We start from the raw sequence: 17,729 nt of genomic DNA on the forward strand, positions 1-17,729 counted from the left end.
CCTTCTCATCATAGGGGATTGAAATACAAAAGTAGGAAGTCAAGAGATACCTGAAGTAACAGGCAAGTTTGGCCTTAGAGTACAAAATGAAGCAAGGCAAAGACAAACAAGAGTTTTGCCAAGAGAACACACTGATCATAGCAAACACCCTCTTCCAACAACACAAGAGACGACTCTACACATGGATATCATGGGATGGTCAATACTGAAATCAGATTGATTATATTTCTTGCAGCCAAAGATGGAGAAGCTCTACACAAGTCAGCAAAAACAAGACCTGGAGCTGACTGTGGCTCAGGTCATGAGCTCCTTATTGCCAAATTCAGACTTAAATTGAAGAAAGTAGGGAAAACCACGAGGCCATTCAGGTATGATCTAAATCAAGTCTGTTATGATTATGTTACACTGGAAGTGACAAATAGGTTAGACAAGGGATTAGATCTGATAGACAAAGTCCCTGGGGAATTATGGATGGCGGTTTGTAATTAAATCTGGTAGACAAAGTGCCTGAGGAACTATGGTTGGAGGTTCTTAATAATGCATAGAAGGCAGTGACCAAAACCATCCCAAAGAAAAGAAATGCAAGAAGGCAAAATGGTTGTTTGAGGATGCCTTACAAAGAGCTGAGAAAAAAAAAGAAATGAAGGCAAAGGAGAAAGGGAAAGACATACCCAATTGAATGTAGATTCCAAAGAATAGCAAGGAGAGATACAAAAGAATAGAATGGGAAAGACTAGAGATCTCTTTAAGAAAATTAGATACCAAAGGAACATTTCATGCAAAGATGAGCATAATAAAGGACAGAAACAGCAAGGACCTACCAGAAGCAGAAGAGATTAAGAGGTGGCAAGAATACACAGAAGAAAATTACTAGAGCTTATATATAAACTTAGTAAAGTTGCAGGATACAAGATTAATACACAGAAATCTATGCATCTCTATACATTAGCAAGGAAAGATCAGAATAGGAAATTAAGGAAACAATCCTTTTAGCACTGTATCAAAAAGAATAAAGTACCTAGCAATAAAACTACCTAGGGAGGCAAAAGACCTATATTCTGATAACTGTTGATACAAGATATGATGAAAGAAAGAGAAGATGACATAAACAAATGGAAAGATATACCATGTTCCTGGATTCAAAGAATCAGTATTTTCAAAATGATCATATTGCCAAAGGCAGTCTACAGATTCAATGCAATTTGTATCAAATTACTAATGGCTTTTTTCACATAACTGGAACCCAATATTTTTTATTTGAATGGGAACACAAAAGATCCTGAAACTTGACAAAGCAATCTTGAGAAAGGAAAATCAGAGCTGGGGGAATCAGGGCCCCTGACTTCAGACCCTACTACAAAGCTGTAGTCATTAAAGCAGCATGGTACTGGCACAAAAACACACAGAGATCAATGGAAGAGGACAGAAACCCAGATATAAACCCACACACTTATGGTCAATTAATCCATGACAAAGGCGGCAAGACTATACAATGGAGAAAAGAGTCTCTTCCCCAACAAATGGTACTGGGAAAACTGAACAGCTACATAAAAACAATGAAATTATAGACTTTCTCTAACAATATATTAGAGATACCAAGGGAACATTTCATGCAAAGATGGGCTCGATAAAGGACAGAAATGGTATGGACCTAACAGAAGCAGAAGATATTAAGAGGTGGCAAGAATACACAGAAGAACTGTACAAAAAAGATCTTCATGACCCAGATAAGCATGATGGTGTGATCACTCACCTAGAGCCAGACATCCTGGAATGTGAAGTCAAGTGGGCCTTAGAAAGCATCACTACGAACAAAGCTAGTGGAGGTGATGGAATTCCAGCTGAGCTATTTCAATCCTGAAAGATGATGATGTGAAAGTGTTACACTCAACATGCCAGCAAATTTGGAGAACTCAGCAGTGGCCACAGGACTGGAAAAGGTCAGTTTTCATTCCAATCCCAAAGAAAGGCAATGGCAAAGAATGCTCAAACTACCACACAATTGCACTCATCTCACATGCTAGCAAAGTAATGCTCAAAATTCTCCAAGCTAGGCTTCAGCAATATGTGAACCGTGAACTTCCAGATGTTCAAGCTGGTTTTAGAAAAGGCAGAGGAACCAGAGATCAAATTGCCAACATCCACTGGATCATCGAAAAAGCAAGAGAGTTCCAGAAAAACATCTATTTCTGCTTTATTGACTATGCCAAAGCCTTGGACTGTGTGGATCACAATAAACTGTGGAAAATTCTGAAAGAGATGGGAATACCAGACCACCTGACCTGCCTCTTGAGAAACCTGTATGCAGGTTAGGAAGCAACAGTTAGAACTGAACATGGAACAACAGACTGGTTCCAAATTGGAAAAGGAGTATGTCAAGGCTGTATATTGTCACCCTGCTTATTTAACTTCTATGCAGAGTACATCATGAGAAACGCTGGGCTGGAAGAAGCACAAGCTGGAATCAAGATTGCCAGGAGAAATATCAATAACCTCAGATATGCAGATGACACCACCCTTATGGCAGAAAGTGAAGAGGAACTAAAAAGCCTCTTGATGAAAGTGAAAGAGGAGAGTGAAAAAGTTGGCTTAAAGCTCAACATTCAGAAAACTAAGATCATGGCATCTGGTCCCATCACTTCATGGGTAATAGATGGGGAAACAGTGGAAACAGTGTCAGACTTTATTTTTTGGGGCTTCAAAATCACTGCAGATGGTGACTGCAGCCATGAAATTAAAAGACGCTTACTCCTTGGAAGGAAAGTTATGACCAACCTAGATAGCATATTCAAAAGCAGAGACATTATTTTGCAAACAAAGGTCTGTCTAGTCAAGGCTATGGTTTTCCTAGTGGTCATGTATGGATGTGAGAGTTGGACTGTGAAGAAAGCTGAGCGCCGAAGAATTGATGCTTTTGAACTGTGGTGTTGGAGAAGACTCTTGAGAGTCCCTTGGACTGCAAGAGATCCAACCACTCCATCCTATAGGAGATCAGTCCTGGGTGTGCACTGGAAGGACTGATGCTGAGGCTGAAACTCCAATACTTCGGCCACCTCATATGAAGAGTTGACTCATTGGAAAAGACCCTGATGCTGGGAGAAATTGAGGGCAGGAGGAGAAGGGGACGACAGAGGATGAGAAACTCCAGGAGTTGGTGATGGACAGGGAGGTGTGGTGTGCTGCGATTCATGGGGTCACAGAGTCATACACGACTGAGAGACTAGACTGAACTGAACAATATATACAAAAATAAACTCAAAATGGATTAAAGACCTAAATGTAAGACTGGATACTATAAAAATCCTAGAGGAAAATACAGGCAAAACACTCTTTGACATAAATTGCAGCAATATTTTTCTGGATCTGTCTCCTACAGTAATGGAAATAAAAACAAAAATACACAAATGGGGGCCTAACAACACTTTTGCTTTTGCACAGCAAAGGAAACCACAATAAAAATGAAAGATAACCTACAAACTGGGAGAAAATATCTGCAAATGATGCTACCAACAAGGAATTAATTTCCAAAACATACAACAGTTCATGAAACTCAGTAACAAAAGAAACCAAGCAACTCAATCAAAAAACAGGCAGACCTAAATGGACATTTCTCCAAAGAAGATGTACAGATGGCTAATAAGCATATGAAAAGATGCTGAATATCACTAATTATCAGAGAAATGCAAATCAAAATTACAATGAGGTTATTACCTCACACCAGTCAGAATGGCCATCATCAAAACATCTATCAGTACCAAATGCTAGAGAAGGTGTGGAGGAAAAAATCCTCCCACACTGCTGGTGGGAATGTAAACTGGTGTAGCCACTATGGAGTACAGTATGGAGGTACCTTAAAAAACTGAAAATGATAGGGCTATCATATGATCCATGGAAGCACATCCTAGGCGTGTGCTCAGTCGCTAAGTTGTAACGCCACGGACTGTAGCCTTCCCAGGCTCCTGTGTCCACAGGATTCTCTAGGCAAGAATACCGGAGTGGGCTGCCACTTCCTTCTCCAAATCCTAGGTATATATTTGGTGAACACCATGGTTTGAAGATACATATACTCCAATGTTACCACAGCTCTATTTATGATAGCTAGGACATGGAAGCAACCCAATGTCCATACACAGATGAACAGATAAAGAAATTGTGGTAAGATAGATATAGATATAATCTCATACATAGAATGAAATATTATTCAGCCATAAAAAGAATAAAATCACGCCTTCTGCAGATACATGGCTGACCTATAAATTATCATGCTAAGTGAAGTAAGCCAGATAGAAAAAGAAAAGTATCATGAAATATGCTTTTGTGCAGAATAAAAAAAAAGATACAAATGAATTTAATTCAAAATATAAACAGACTCAGACACAGAAAATAAACGTATGGTTACCAGAGGGTAAAGGAGAAGAAAGGGATACATTAGGAGTTTGGGATTAACCTATACACACTGCTATGTATTGGGGTGGCCAAGAAGTTCCTTTGATTAAAAAAAAAAAAAAAGCCACATTTTCCATTTTCACCAAGAACTTTATTGTGCCATGAATTCACTGTTTTGTTCCTTTACCTTCTGCCATTTTCCAGGCAACTTCATAATTCCATTTCCCCAAAACTTTTTTATCTTTTTGAGCAAAGAATTGTTCCAGGTTCCTTTTACAGTCTTCCAGGGAGCTGAAATTTCTTCCATTAAGAGAATTTTGTAAAGACCAAAATAAAAGGAAATCTGAAGGTACAATGGCTGGTGAATATGGTGGGTGAATCAGAACTTCCAGCCAAAGCATAACAGTTTATGCCTAGTCATCAAAGAAACATGTGGTCTTGCATTATCCTGATGGAGACTATGCATTTTCTGTTGACTAATTCTGGACACTCTTCATCAAGTGCTGCTCTCAGTTGGTCTAACTGGGAGCAATTCTTGTTGGAATTAATTGTTTGATTCCCCAGAAGGAGCTCATAGCAGAGGATTCCCTTACAATCCCACCATACACACAACACCATCTTCCTTGGAAGAAGATGCCTTTGGTGTGATTGGTGGTGGTTCATTTCACTTGCCCCCACAATCTCTTCCATTTCACATTATTGTACCATATCCACTTTTCAACACCCATCACAATTTGTTTTAAAAATGGAACATTTTTATTATGTTTCAGTAGAGAAACACATGTGAAATATGGTTACAAAGGTTTTTTCACTTAGCCTAGGTGGAACCTAAACATCAAAGTGATTAACATAACCAAGCTGGTGCAAATGACTTTCAAATCTTGATTTGGATATTTTGAGTATGTCAGCTATCTCCCACATGATATAACATTGATTCTTCTCAATTAATGTCTCTATTTGATCATTATCAACTTCAACTACCTGACCATGGAGCACTGTCCAGCAAGAAATCTCCAGCACAAAACTACACAAACCACTTTTGTCATGTTTGATCAGTCACAATACCTTCTCCATACACCGCACAAGTCTATTTTTGTGTTTTAGTTGCATTTTTACCTTTGTTGAAATAATAAGGCATAACATGTCAAAACTGTTTTTTTTTCTTCTGTGTTCAATATTAAAATGGCTACACAAAAATTCACCAATTTTTAAATGTATACTGATATGACTGCTGTCACAATAAAATCTAACAAACTGGTTTCGAATGATATTAAAGACAACTAAAGCACTACTAGAGCCATCTTATGGGAAAAAAAGAAATGAACCTTTTGGCCAACCCAATATATAATAGATAACAACAAGGATGTACTCTGTAGCACAGAGAACTATACTCAGTATTTTGTAATAACCTATCAGGGAAAAGAATCTGGAAAAGAATATATAACTGCATCACTCTGCTGTACACCTGAAACTAACATCATATTATAAATCAACCATGCCTCAATACAAAATTAGAAAGTAAAAAAAATGATACAAAGCTATTCACATTCATTGTACCAATGCCTATTTCCTTGTGTTAAGACTATACTATAGTTATGTAAGATATAACCATTAGGGGAAACATGAAGAATACAATTGATCTAAATCCCTGAATCTTAATCATGTCATATAAAAAATTTTTTAAGTATATAGCAAACCAAAACCATCTGTAAACATTTTCTTCTAAAAAGGCAAGCCAGACCTGGAGAAGAAACATTTTCAAAACATGTATCTGGTAAGGTCTGAACTCCTTCAACTCAACAATAAGACCCAAACCAAAAAACAAAACAAAAAAATGGGCAAAAGATTTGATGAAACACGTCATTAAAGGAGATTATGAATGGTTAAAAAGCACATGAAAAGAAGTTCAACATTGTTAATTACCAGAGAAATGCAAATTAAAATCCAATAAGATGCAACTAGACATCAACTACAATGGTTAAAAATAGTAAGACTTACCAAACCAACTGCTGGTAACAGCAGTGAGAACTCTTAGGCATTGCTTATAGGCATGAAACACAGTAGACCCAATGGGGAAACATCTGGAACTTTCTGAATAAGTTACATATAAACTTACCAGAAGACTAGGTAAGCCCACTCCTAGGTATTTACATAAGAAATAAAAACATATTGACACAAAGACTTATATGTGAATGTTCATAGAAGCTTTATTCATAACAGCTCCAAACTGGAAAAACACCCATGTATCCATGAGCTGAAAGAATAACAAACTGTAGTATATGCACACAAAAGAATTCTACTCAGGCTAAAAAGAATAAACTGGTGATACACACACAGGAGTCTCAAAAGCATCATGCTAAATGTGGAAGTCAGACAAAAGATACTATATATAAATTCATTTATATAAGATTCAAAACAAGGAAAAAGTATTGAAATAGAAAATAGATCAGTGATTGGCTGGCATCTGAGAAGAGGTATGAGAGGAAGGGACTCACTGCAAAGGGGTACAAGGAATTTTGGGGGGATGATGAAAATATTCCAAACCATGACTCTGATGATAGTAAGCTACTGCATAACTTTTTAAACTTATTGATTTGTATAATGAAGTGCTGAATTTTATTTTTCATTTAATATTCTTCAATAAAAGTGATTAATATTTAAAAAAAGAAAAAACTGAATCTGCATTCTTGAGGAAGTTGCATGGTAAGGTCTGCTCACCCACTGAGACGAGGTGGCTGTAGTTCTCCAGCATTACATCTCTGTACAAGGTCCTCTGAGCAGAGTCCATCTGATGCCACTCTTCCTGGGTGAATTCCACAGTCACATCCTTGAATGACACTGATGCCTGTAACAATATATTTCTACTCAATCTGAGGGTTCAGAATCAGGACGTAGAAAATATTTTTGAAAACTAACTCTTACTATATTTTCTGTTTATGTTTTAATGATTATTTTATATTGGTCTATAGGTGTTTTACAATATTCTGTAAGTTTCAAGTGTACAGCAAAGAGATTTATATATACATATATATTCTTTTTCAAATTCCTTTCTCATTTAGGTTATGACAATACTGAGCAGAGTTCCCTGTGCTATACAGTAGCACAACATAGCAGTGTGTATATGTCAATTCCAAACTCCCAATTTATCCCTCCCTCCCCACCTTTCCATCCATGATGCTGCAAATGGCATTATTTCATTTTTTAATGGCTGAGTAACATTCCATTGTATATATGCACCGTATCTATATAGAGTCTTTGATGAACACTTAGGCTGCTTTCAGGCTGTGGCTACTGTAAACAGCACTGCAATGAACACTGGGGTGAGTGTATACTTTCAAACCATGGTTTTCTCCTAACATATGTTTAACTGTTTAGAGTTTAAAACAAAATGCTATAAAAGATGAGCAACTCCGCCTTTACACTAGAACAGGGTTTCTTCAATTTGGCACTACTGACACTCTAGACCAGATAAAGCTATTTCTGTGGAAGACTGTCCTGTGTATTCCAGGATGTTTACCAGCATCCCTACTTCTACTAATCAGATATCAATAGCATCAATCAAAAATATCTTCAAATACTTGCAAATGTCTCCTAGGAAGAAAAATCTCTCCTCATTAGAACTATCACTCTATATGAATAGTGGATAATATCTTCAGCAACAAAACAAACTACCCAATTTTAGGGATGATCTATCCTAAGGCAAAGCAACAGAGATAAAGAAAGGGAATTAATTCTTAGAGGAAAAAAATCTGGTCACTATTTTTTTTTTTATAGCTATACAAAGAAATGCTCCACAACCAAGATAGATGCTGATGCTATATACAGAGACTGGAAAAATAAATAAGAATCACAAGTTGGGTCACAGAGAGTAGATGTTGTTCAATTGTACTCAAAACACCTGCAGAATTTACAAATGGAATTATTTCATGATTGGCTGCATGATCCTGGAATGGAGAAGGAAGATCTAAAATGAAAAAAAGGATTTAGGAGACATTAGTCCTTAAGATGGTAAGTGAAGTCATTAGAGAAAAAGAGCTGGTTCAGAAAGGATATAGAAATTTTAGGAAAGAAAACAACCAAGGAATAAATTCAAGGGAATAGCAAAATTTAAAAGTGAGGTGTAAAGATAAGCCAGGAAGGCTAGGAAATAAATTCTCAGTGGTAAAAACAGAAAACAAAAATATTAAGAGTGAAGTGAAGCGAAGTGAAGTTGCTCAGTCATGTCTGACTCTTTGCAACCCCAGGGACTGTAGCCTACAAGGCTCCTCTGGCCATGGAATTTTCCAGGCAAGAGTACTGGAGTGGGTTGCCATTTCCTTCTCCAGGGGATCTTCCCGACCCAGGGATCAAACCCAGGTCTTTCATATTGCAGGCAGACGCTTTACTGTCTGAGCCACCAGGGAGAATTACAACCAAAAATTGTTTCTCTAGTTTAAGGGAATAGACTAAACACACATACTTATATCTCCTGTCTCCAAAAACACATTCAGATAAAATACAAAACTTTTAAAAGTAATAAAAATATGACAAAACAGGAATGCAGAAAAACCTCAGCACAAGGCCTGAATTTTGAAAAAATTCTGGAAGACAGAGGGTAAGGTAATACTAGATTAAAAGAAAAATAGAATACTATTATCCACAGTCTAATGCAAACATAGAAGTGGGCAAAAGGAGCAGTGCACTAGTGAGAGCCCAGAAAGATGTCTAAGCTGAAATTAGAGAAAGTGGATAGTAGGAAGAATGATAAACAGAATCACTTTCCTATTTAAATACAGATAATATCATTTAATGAGTGAGGAAAGGCTGGATACAAATGTCATTTGGATAAATAGATGGCCATCTGGAAAAGAGAGGTCTATGTATCACACCACAGAGCAGAAAAAATTAAAATATATTCAAGATTTAAATGTAAAAAATAAAACCATATTCTAAAAGACTACACAGAACAATTCTTTTATATCGTTATAGTGGGTAATGGCCAACAATGACTAAAAATCAACAAAACATAAAAGAAAAAAATGCTAAATTCAAAAATATAAAGATCAAATATTTTCAAAAGACCCTAAATAGACAAAGTAATTTTGAAAAAGAAGATAGAACTGGGGGGATGGGGAGAGGGGATCAAGCTACCTGACTAGAGATTATACTACAAAGCTATAGTCATCAAAACAGTATGTTACTACCCCCAAAAAAAGACAACTCAAAACTTATGGGATGCAATAAAAGAAGTGTTAAGAGGGAAGTTTACAGAAATAGAAGCTAACCTCAAGAAACAAGAAACATCAAATAAACAACCTAACCTTAGAATATAAAGCAACTAGAAAAAGAACAAAAAACCTGATGAAGTTAGTAGAAGGAAAGAAAGCATAGAGATCAGATGTTTGATTTATTTTGAAATAAATGAAAAAATAATGAAATAAGAGCAAAGTTCAATAAAACTAAAACTGGTTCTTTGAGACAATAAACCAAGTTGACAATTAGCCAGACTCATCAAAGCAACAGGGAGAAGACTCAAATCAATATGATTAGAAATGAAAAAGCAGCTACAACAGACAATGCAGAAATACAAAGGATCATAAAAGACTACTATCAGGAGCAACTACATGCCAAAAAAATGGACAACCTGGAAGAAATGGACATATTGTTACAAAAGTATAACCTTCAAGACTGAACCAGGAAGAAACAGAAAATATGAACAGACCAATCACAAGCACTGAAATCAAAACCATGATCAAAAATCTTCCAACAAACAAAAGCCCAGTGCCACACGGCTTCACAGGCAAATTCTATCAAACATTTAGAGAATAGTTAACACCTATCCTACTCGATTGCACTCATCTCACATGCTAGTAAAGTAATGCTCAAAATTCTCCAAGCCAGGCTTCAGCAATATGTGAACCGTGAACTTCCTGATGTTCAAGCTGGTTTTAGAAAAGGCAGAGGAACCAGAGATCAAACTGCCAACATCCACTGGATAATCGAAAAAGCAAGAGAGTTCCAGAAAAACATCTATTTCTGTTTTATTAACTATGCCAAAGCCTTGGACTGTGTGGATCACAACAAACTGTGGAAAATTCTGAAAGAGATGGGAATACCAGACCATCTGATCTGCCTCTTGAGAAATCTGTATGCAGGTCAGGAAGCAACAGTTAGAACTGGACATGGAACAACAGACTGGTTCCAAATAGGAAAAGGAGTACATCAAGGCTGTATATTGTCACCCTGCTTATTTAACTTATATGCAGAGTACATCATGAGAAAGGCTGGACTGGAAGAAACACAAGTTGGAATCAAGATTGCTGGGAGAAATATCAATAACCTCAGATATGCAGATGACACCACCCTTATGGCAGAAAGTGAAGAGGAACTAAAAAGCCTCTTGATGAAAGTGAAAGAGGAGAGTGAAAAAGTTGGCTTAAAGCTCAACATTCAGAAAACTAAGATCATGGCATCTGGTCCCATCACTTCATGGGTAATAGATGGGGAAATAGTAGAAACAGTGTCAGATTTTATTTTGGGGGGCCCCAAAGTCACTGCAGATGGTGATTGCAGCCATGAAATTAAAAGACGCTTACTCCTTGGAAGGAAAGTTATGACCAACCTAGATAGCATATTCAAAAGCAGAGATATTACTTTGCCAACAAAGGTCCATCTAGTCAAGGCTATTGTTTTTCCTGTGGTCATGTATGGATGTGAGAGTTGGACTGTGAAGAAGGCTGAGCGCCGAAGAATTGATGCTTTTGAACTGTGGTGTTGGAGAAGACTCTTGAGAGTCCCTTGGACTGCAAGGAGATCCAACCAGTCCATTCTAAAGGAGATCAGCCCTGGGATTTCTTTGGAAGGAATGATGCTAAAGCTGAAACTCCAGTACTTTGGCCACCTCATGCGAAGAGTTGACTCATTGGAAAAGACTCTGATGCTGGGAGGGATTGGGGGCAGGAAGAGAAGGGGACGACAGAGGATGAGATGGCTGGATGGCATCACTGACTCGATGGACGTGAGTCTGGGTGAACTCTGGGAGCTGGTGATGGACAGGGAGGCCTGGTGTGCTGCGATTCATGCAGTCGCAAAGAGCTGGACACGACTGAGCGACTGAACTGAACTGAACTGATCCTACTCAAATTTTTCCAAAAAACTGCAGAAGGAGGAATACTCCCAAACTCATTCTATGAGGCCACTATCACCCTGATACCAAAATGAGACAAAGATACCACAAAAAAAAGAAAATCACAGGACAATATCACTGATGAATACAGATGCAAAAATCCTCAAAAAAAATGACAGCAAACAGAATCCAACAACACATTAAAAGGATCATACACCATGATCAGGTGGGGTTTATCCCAGGGCTGCAAGGATTCTTGAATATACATAAGTCAATAAATGTGATAAACCATATTAACAAATTGAGAAATAAAAACCATATGATCATCTCAATAAATGCAGAGAAAGCTTTTGACAAAATTCAACACCCATTTATGATAAACATTTTCCAGAAAACTGGCATAGAAAGAACCTACCTGAACATAATAAAGGCCATATACAACAAACCCACACCAAACAACATTTTCAATGGGGAAAAACTAAAAGCATTTCCTCTAAGATCAGAAACATGATATGGGCGCCCATTCTTGCCACTGATAGCTTACAGTGAATGATGTCAAATTTGTGATCTCTGAAGAAGATTTAGCTTTGGGACCAAGGACCAGGCTTGATCACTCAAAAGAGCTTTTGTGTAGCAGTTTTACTAAAGTAAGAAAAGGGACAGAGAAAGCCTCTGACATAGACATCGGAAGGGGGATAGAGAATGCCCCCCTTGCTAGTGTTAGCAAGCGAGTTATATACTTTTTAAATTAGTTATTACAATAAATCAAAAGAATGTCTCAAGGTTGTAAAGCTCTTACTAGACTCACTCCCATAATTTACATTTTAAGATAACAGGATTAGCCAGAAGGTTTTCAGGAGGAGAAACTGTCCTCAAGCAGGCACCTTGTTGTTATGAGTGAAGTCGCTCAGTCGTGTCCGACTCTTTGCGACCCCCGTGGACTGTAGCCGCCCAGGCTCCTCCGTCCATGGGATTCTCCAGGCAAGAATACTGGAGTGGGTTGCCATTTATACAATCCTTCAATTCAGTTCAGTCACTCAGTCGTGTTCAACTCTGCGACCCCATGGACACAGTACGCCAGGCCTCCCTGTCCATCACCAACTCCTGGAGTTTACTCAAACTCATGTCCACTGAGTCGGTGATGCCATCCAACCATTTCATCCTCTGTTGTCCCCTTCTCCTCCTGCCCTCAATCTTTCCCAGCATCAGGGTCTTTTCAAATGAGTCAGCTCTTTGCATCAGGTGGCCAAAGTATTGGAGTTTCAGCTTCAACATCAGTCCTTAGTACAGAGTTTAAACTGAGTTGTTGTGTAATCATTAGACTAAGGAATGTAGAGGGGAAAAAAAGATGTCTTTTCCTCCTCCTTGAGAATTCCAGACCCCTATCTCTGCTTTGAGAGCCCAAGACCCCTTTCTCCTCCTCAGGGACCCCAGACTTCTTATCAACCTGTAGGAATTGACCCTCTCATTACTATTATTCAATATAGATTTGGAAGTCCTAGCCATGGCAGTCAGAAAGGAAAAAGAAATAAAAGGAAGCCAGACTGAAAAACAAGAAGCAAAACTTTCACTATCTGCAGATGACAGGATACTAAACAGAATACCCTAAAGATGCCACCAGAAAATTGCTAGAGCTAATCAATGAATTCAGTAATGTTGCAAGATACCAAATGATACATAGAAATCCCCTGTATCCTATACTAACAATAAAAAATCAAAAGGGGAAATCAGAAAGTAAACAATCCCGTTCATCCCTAAAACAAAAAGAATAAAATATCTAGGAATAAACCTACCTAAAGAGATAAAAGACATGTATGCAAAAAACTATAAGATATTGATAAAAGAGATCAAACAGATGGAGAGATATACCATGTTCTTAGATTAGGAGAATCAATATTGTGAAAATTTGAGAATACTACCCAAAGTCATCCACATATTCAATGCAATCCCTATCCAATTACCAATGGAATTTTTCCAGAACTAGAACAAAAAATTTTACATATTGTTTGGGAACCCAAAAGGCCTCGAATAGGCAAAGCAATTGTGAGAAAGAAAAATGGAGATAGATGAATCAATCTTACTGACTTCAGACTATATTACAAAGCTATACTCATCAAGACAATATGGTTCTGGCACAAAAACAAAAATATAGCTAAGCAGAATAGGAGAGAAACCCCAGAAATAAACCCATGTACTCATGAGTACCTTATTTTTGAAAAAGGAGGCAGGAATATACAATGGAGAAAAAAGAGCCTCTTAGCTGGAAAAACTGGACAGCTACATGTACGAGAATGAAATTAGAATACTTCCTAACAACAAACTCAAGTTGAATTAAAGACTTAAAGGTAAGACCAGAAAATATATAGCTCTTAGTGGAAAACACAGATAGTACACTCCTTAACATAAATCACAGCAAGATCCTCTTTGACTCCCTCCTAGAGCAATGGAAATAAAAACAAAAATAAATAAATGGAACTTTATTAAACTTAAAAGTTTTTGCACAGCAAAGGAAACTGTAAAGATGAAAAGACAACCCTCAGAATGGGAGACAATAATTACAAAGTAACTGACAAACAATTAATCTACAAAAAACATAAATAGCTCAATATAAGGAAAACAAAACCGAATTAAAAAAATGACAAGACCTAAACAGACATTTCTCCAAAGAAGACATAGATGGACAACAAACACGTGAAAAGATGCTTAATGTCACTCATTACTAGAGAAATGCAAATCAAAACTACAGTGAGGTATCACCTCACACCATTTAGAATTGTCATCATCAAAAAATCTACCAAAAATAAATGGTGGAGAGGATGTGGAGAAAGGGAACCTTCCTGTACTACTGATGAGAATGTAAATTGGTACAGCCACTGCAGAGAACATCATGAATATTCCTTAACCAACTAGGAATAAATTTACCATATGACCTAGCAACCCCATTACTAAGCATATAGCATGAAAACATGACAATTCAAAAAGACACACACCCCAGTGTTCATACAACATTATTTACAATAGCCAGGACATGGCCGAGTAGAAGGATGTGCACCCTTCTCCTCCAGTGAGAACATCAAAATCCCAACTAGCAGCTGAACAACCACTGACAGAAGGATGTTGGAATCCACCAAAAAAAGATAACCCACGTCCAAGGACAAAGAAGAGGTCACAACGAGATGGTAGGAGGGGCACAATCATGTTAAAATCAAACCACATACCTGCCAGAGGCTCTTGGAGGGCATAAATAAAATCTTGTGCGCACCAGGACCCAGGAGAAAGGAGTAGTGACCTCCACAAGAGACTGAGCCAGACCTGCCTGTGTTTCAGGGTCTCCTGAGGAGGTGTGGGTCAGCAGTGGCCTGCTGTGGGGACAGGAGCAGTGGCAGCAGCAGTCTTGGGAGATGCAATGTGTTGACATTAGCCCTAGCATAGAGCCTGGAGCCCTACCATAGAGCCGCCACGTGGGTGATGCTCAAACTGGAGAACAACTATAACAAAGAAGTTCTCAATGTGATTCAAAGGTTCTAGGCCCCTCATCAGACTTCCCAATCTGGGGATCTGATAAAGGGACCAGGAATCCCCAGGTTTGAAGGTCAGTGCAATTTGACTACAGAACAATTTCCAGAGGACTAGGGAAACAAGCTGGTTTTAGAAAAGGCAGAGGAACCAGAGATCAAATTGCCAACATCCACTGGATAATCGAAAAAGCAAGAGAGTTCCAGAAAAACATCTATTTCTGCTTTATTGACTATGCCAAAGCCTTGGACTGTGTGGATCACAATAAACTGGGGAAAATTCTGAAAGAAATGGGAATACCAGACCACCTGACCTGCCTCTTGAGAAACCTGTATGCGGATCAGGAAGCAACAGTTAGAACTGGACATGGAACAACAGACTAGTTCCAAATAGGAAAAGGAGTACATCAAGGCTGTATATTGTCACCCTGCTTATTTAACTTCTATTCAGAATACATCATGAGAAACACTGGGCTGGATGAAGCACAAGCTGGAATCAAGATTGCCAGGAGAAATATCAATAACCTCAGATATGCAGATGGAGAAGGAAATGGCAACCCACTCCAGTGTTCTTGCCTGGAGAAACCCAGGGACGGGGGAGCCTGGTGGGCTGCTGTCTATGGGGTCGCACAGAGTCGGACACAACTAAAGCAACTTAGCAGCAGCAGCAGCAGCAGCAGATATGCAGATGACACCACCCTTATGGCAGAAAGTGAAAAAGAACTAGAGTCTCTTGATGAAAGTGAAAGAGGAGAGTGAAAAAGTTGGCTTAAAAGTCAACATTCAGAAAACTAAGATCATGGCATCTGGTCCCATCACTTTATGGCAAATAGACAGGAAAACAGTGGAAACAGTGTCAGACTTTATTTTTCTGGGCTCCAAAATCACTGCAAATGGTGACTGTAGCCATGAAATTAAAAGACGCTTACTCCTTGGAAGGAAATTTATGACCAACCTAGACAGCATATTAAAAAGCAGAGACATTACTTTGCCAACAAAGGTCCGTCTAGTCAAGGCTATGGTTTTTCCAGTGGTCATGTATGGATGTGAGAGTTGGACTATACAGAAAGCTGAGTGCCAAAGAATTGATGCTTTTGAACTGTGGTGTTGGAGAAGACTCTTGAGAGTCCCTTGGACTGCAAGGAGATCCAACCAGTGCATCCTAAATGAGATCAGTCCTGGGTGTTCATTGGAAGGACTGATGTTGAAGCTGAAACTCCAATACTTTGGCCACCTGATGCAAAGAGCTGACTCATTTGAAAAGACCCTGATGCTGGGAAAGATTGAGGGCAGGAGGAGAAGGGGACGACAGAGGATGAGATGGCTGGATGGCATCACCAACTTGATGGACATAGGTTTGGGTGAATTCTGGGAGTTGGTGATAGACAGGGAAGCCTGGCGTGCTGTGGTTCATGGGGTCGCAGAGAGTCGGACAAGACTGAGCAACTGAACTGAACTGAACTGAGGGAAACAGAGACTCTTGGAAGGCACAAAGAAAACCTTGTGGCAACAGGACTCAGGGGAAGGGAGCAGTGACCCAACAAGAGACTGAGCCAGACTTGCCTGTGTGTGTGGGAGTCTCCTGCAGAGGTGTAGGTTGATAGTAGCCTGCCACAGGGTGAAGGGCACTGGCAGCAGCAGTCCTGCTAGGTATGGTGTGGTGGCATAAGTCCTCTTGGAGGAGGTTGACATTAGCACTACCACAGAAAATGCAGACGCCAGGATGGGTCCATCTCAGGGCAAACTACAGGGAGGGAGCTCAACCCCACTCATGAACAGAAAATTGGATTAAAGATTTACTGGGCAGGATTCTGCCCACCAGAGCAAGACCCAGTTATCCTCACAGCTATTCCCTTCCATCAGAAGCTTGCACAGGCCTCTTATCCTCATCCATCAGAGGGTAGACAGAAGCAGCAAGAACTGCAATACCATGACCTCCAGAATGAAAACTACAATCACAGAAAGCTAACCAAAGGATAACATCAATTACAGCCTTGTAACTCAATGTAACTCAATGAAACTATGAGCCGTGCCATTCAGGGACACCCAAGACAGATGGGTCATGGTGGAGAGTTCTGAGAAAATGAGGTCCACTGGAGAAGGGAATGTCAAACTACTTCATTTTTCTTGCTTTGAGAACACCATGAACACTATGAAATGGCAAAAAGACATAAAACTGGAAGATAATCCCCCAGGTTGGTAGATGTCCAATATACTACTAGAGAAGAGTGAAGAAACGGCTCCAGAAAGAATAAAGAGGCTGAGCCAAAGTGGAAAAAATGCTCAGTTGTGGATGTATCTGGTGATGAAAGTAAAGTCCAATGCTGTTAAGCACAATATTGCAGAAGAACCTGAATGTTAGGTCCATGAATCAAGGTAAAGTGGATGTGGTCAAACAGGAGATGGCAAGAGTGAACATCAACATTTTAGGAAGGAAATGCTGCTGCTAAGTTGCTTCAGTCGTGTCCAACTCTGTGCGACCCCAGAGATGGCAGCCCACCAGGCTCCCCCGTCCCTGGGATTCTCCAGGCAAGAACACTAGAGGGGTTGCCATTTCCTTCTCCAATGCATGAAAGTGAAAAGTGAAAGTGAAGTCACTCAGTCCTGTCCAACTCTTAGTGACCCCATGGACTACAGCCTACCAGGCTCCTCCATCCATGGGATTTTCCAGGCAAGAGTACTGGAGTGGGTTGCTACTGCCTTCTCCCTAGGAAGGGAATGGG

The 17,729-nt window shown here is 39.2% G+C and overlaps 1 protein-coding gene across 3 annotated transcripts in view; it reads right to left on the minus strand.

Annotated features, from left to right (window-relative positions):
- The window catches only part of ZNF782 (zinc finger protein 782), an 89,390-nt gene that overhangs the window by 55,107 nt on the left and 16,554 nt on the right, over positions 1–17,729 (minus strand). For all 3 annotated transcript variants that reach the window (XM_086315565.1, XM_086315566.1, XM_086315567.1), the window contains exon 3: positions 7,105–7,231. In XM_086315565.1, the coding sequence (XP_086171691.1) occupies positions 7,105–7,231 (127 nt within the window). The remainder of the gene's footprint in view (positions 1–7,104; positions 7,232–17,729) is intronic.

The sequence above is a fragment of the Bos grunniens genome, chromosome 8 (genome assembly GCF_055505025.1).
Source record: "Bos grunniens cultivar Pamir isolate PY7600 chromosome 8, Bosgru_T2T1.0, whole genome shotgun sequence".
Taxonomy (NCBI): domain Eukaryota; kingdom Metazoa; phylum Chordata; class Mammalia; order Artiodactyla; family Bovidae; genus Bos; species Bos grunniens.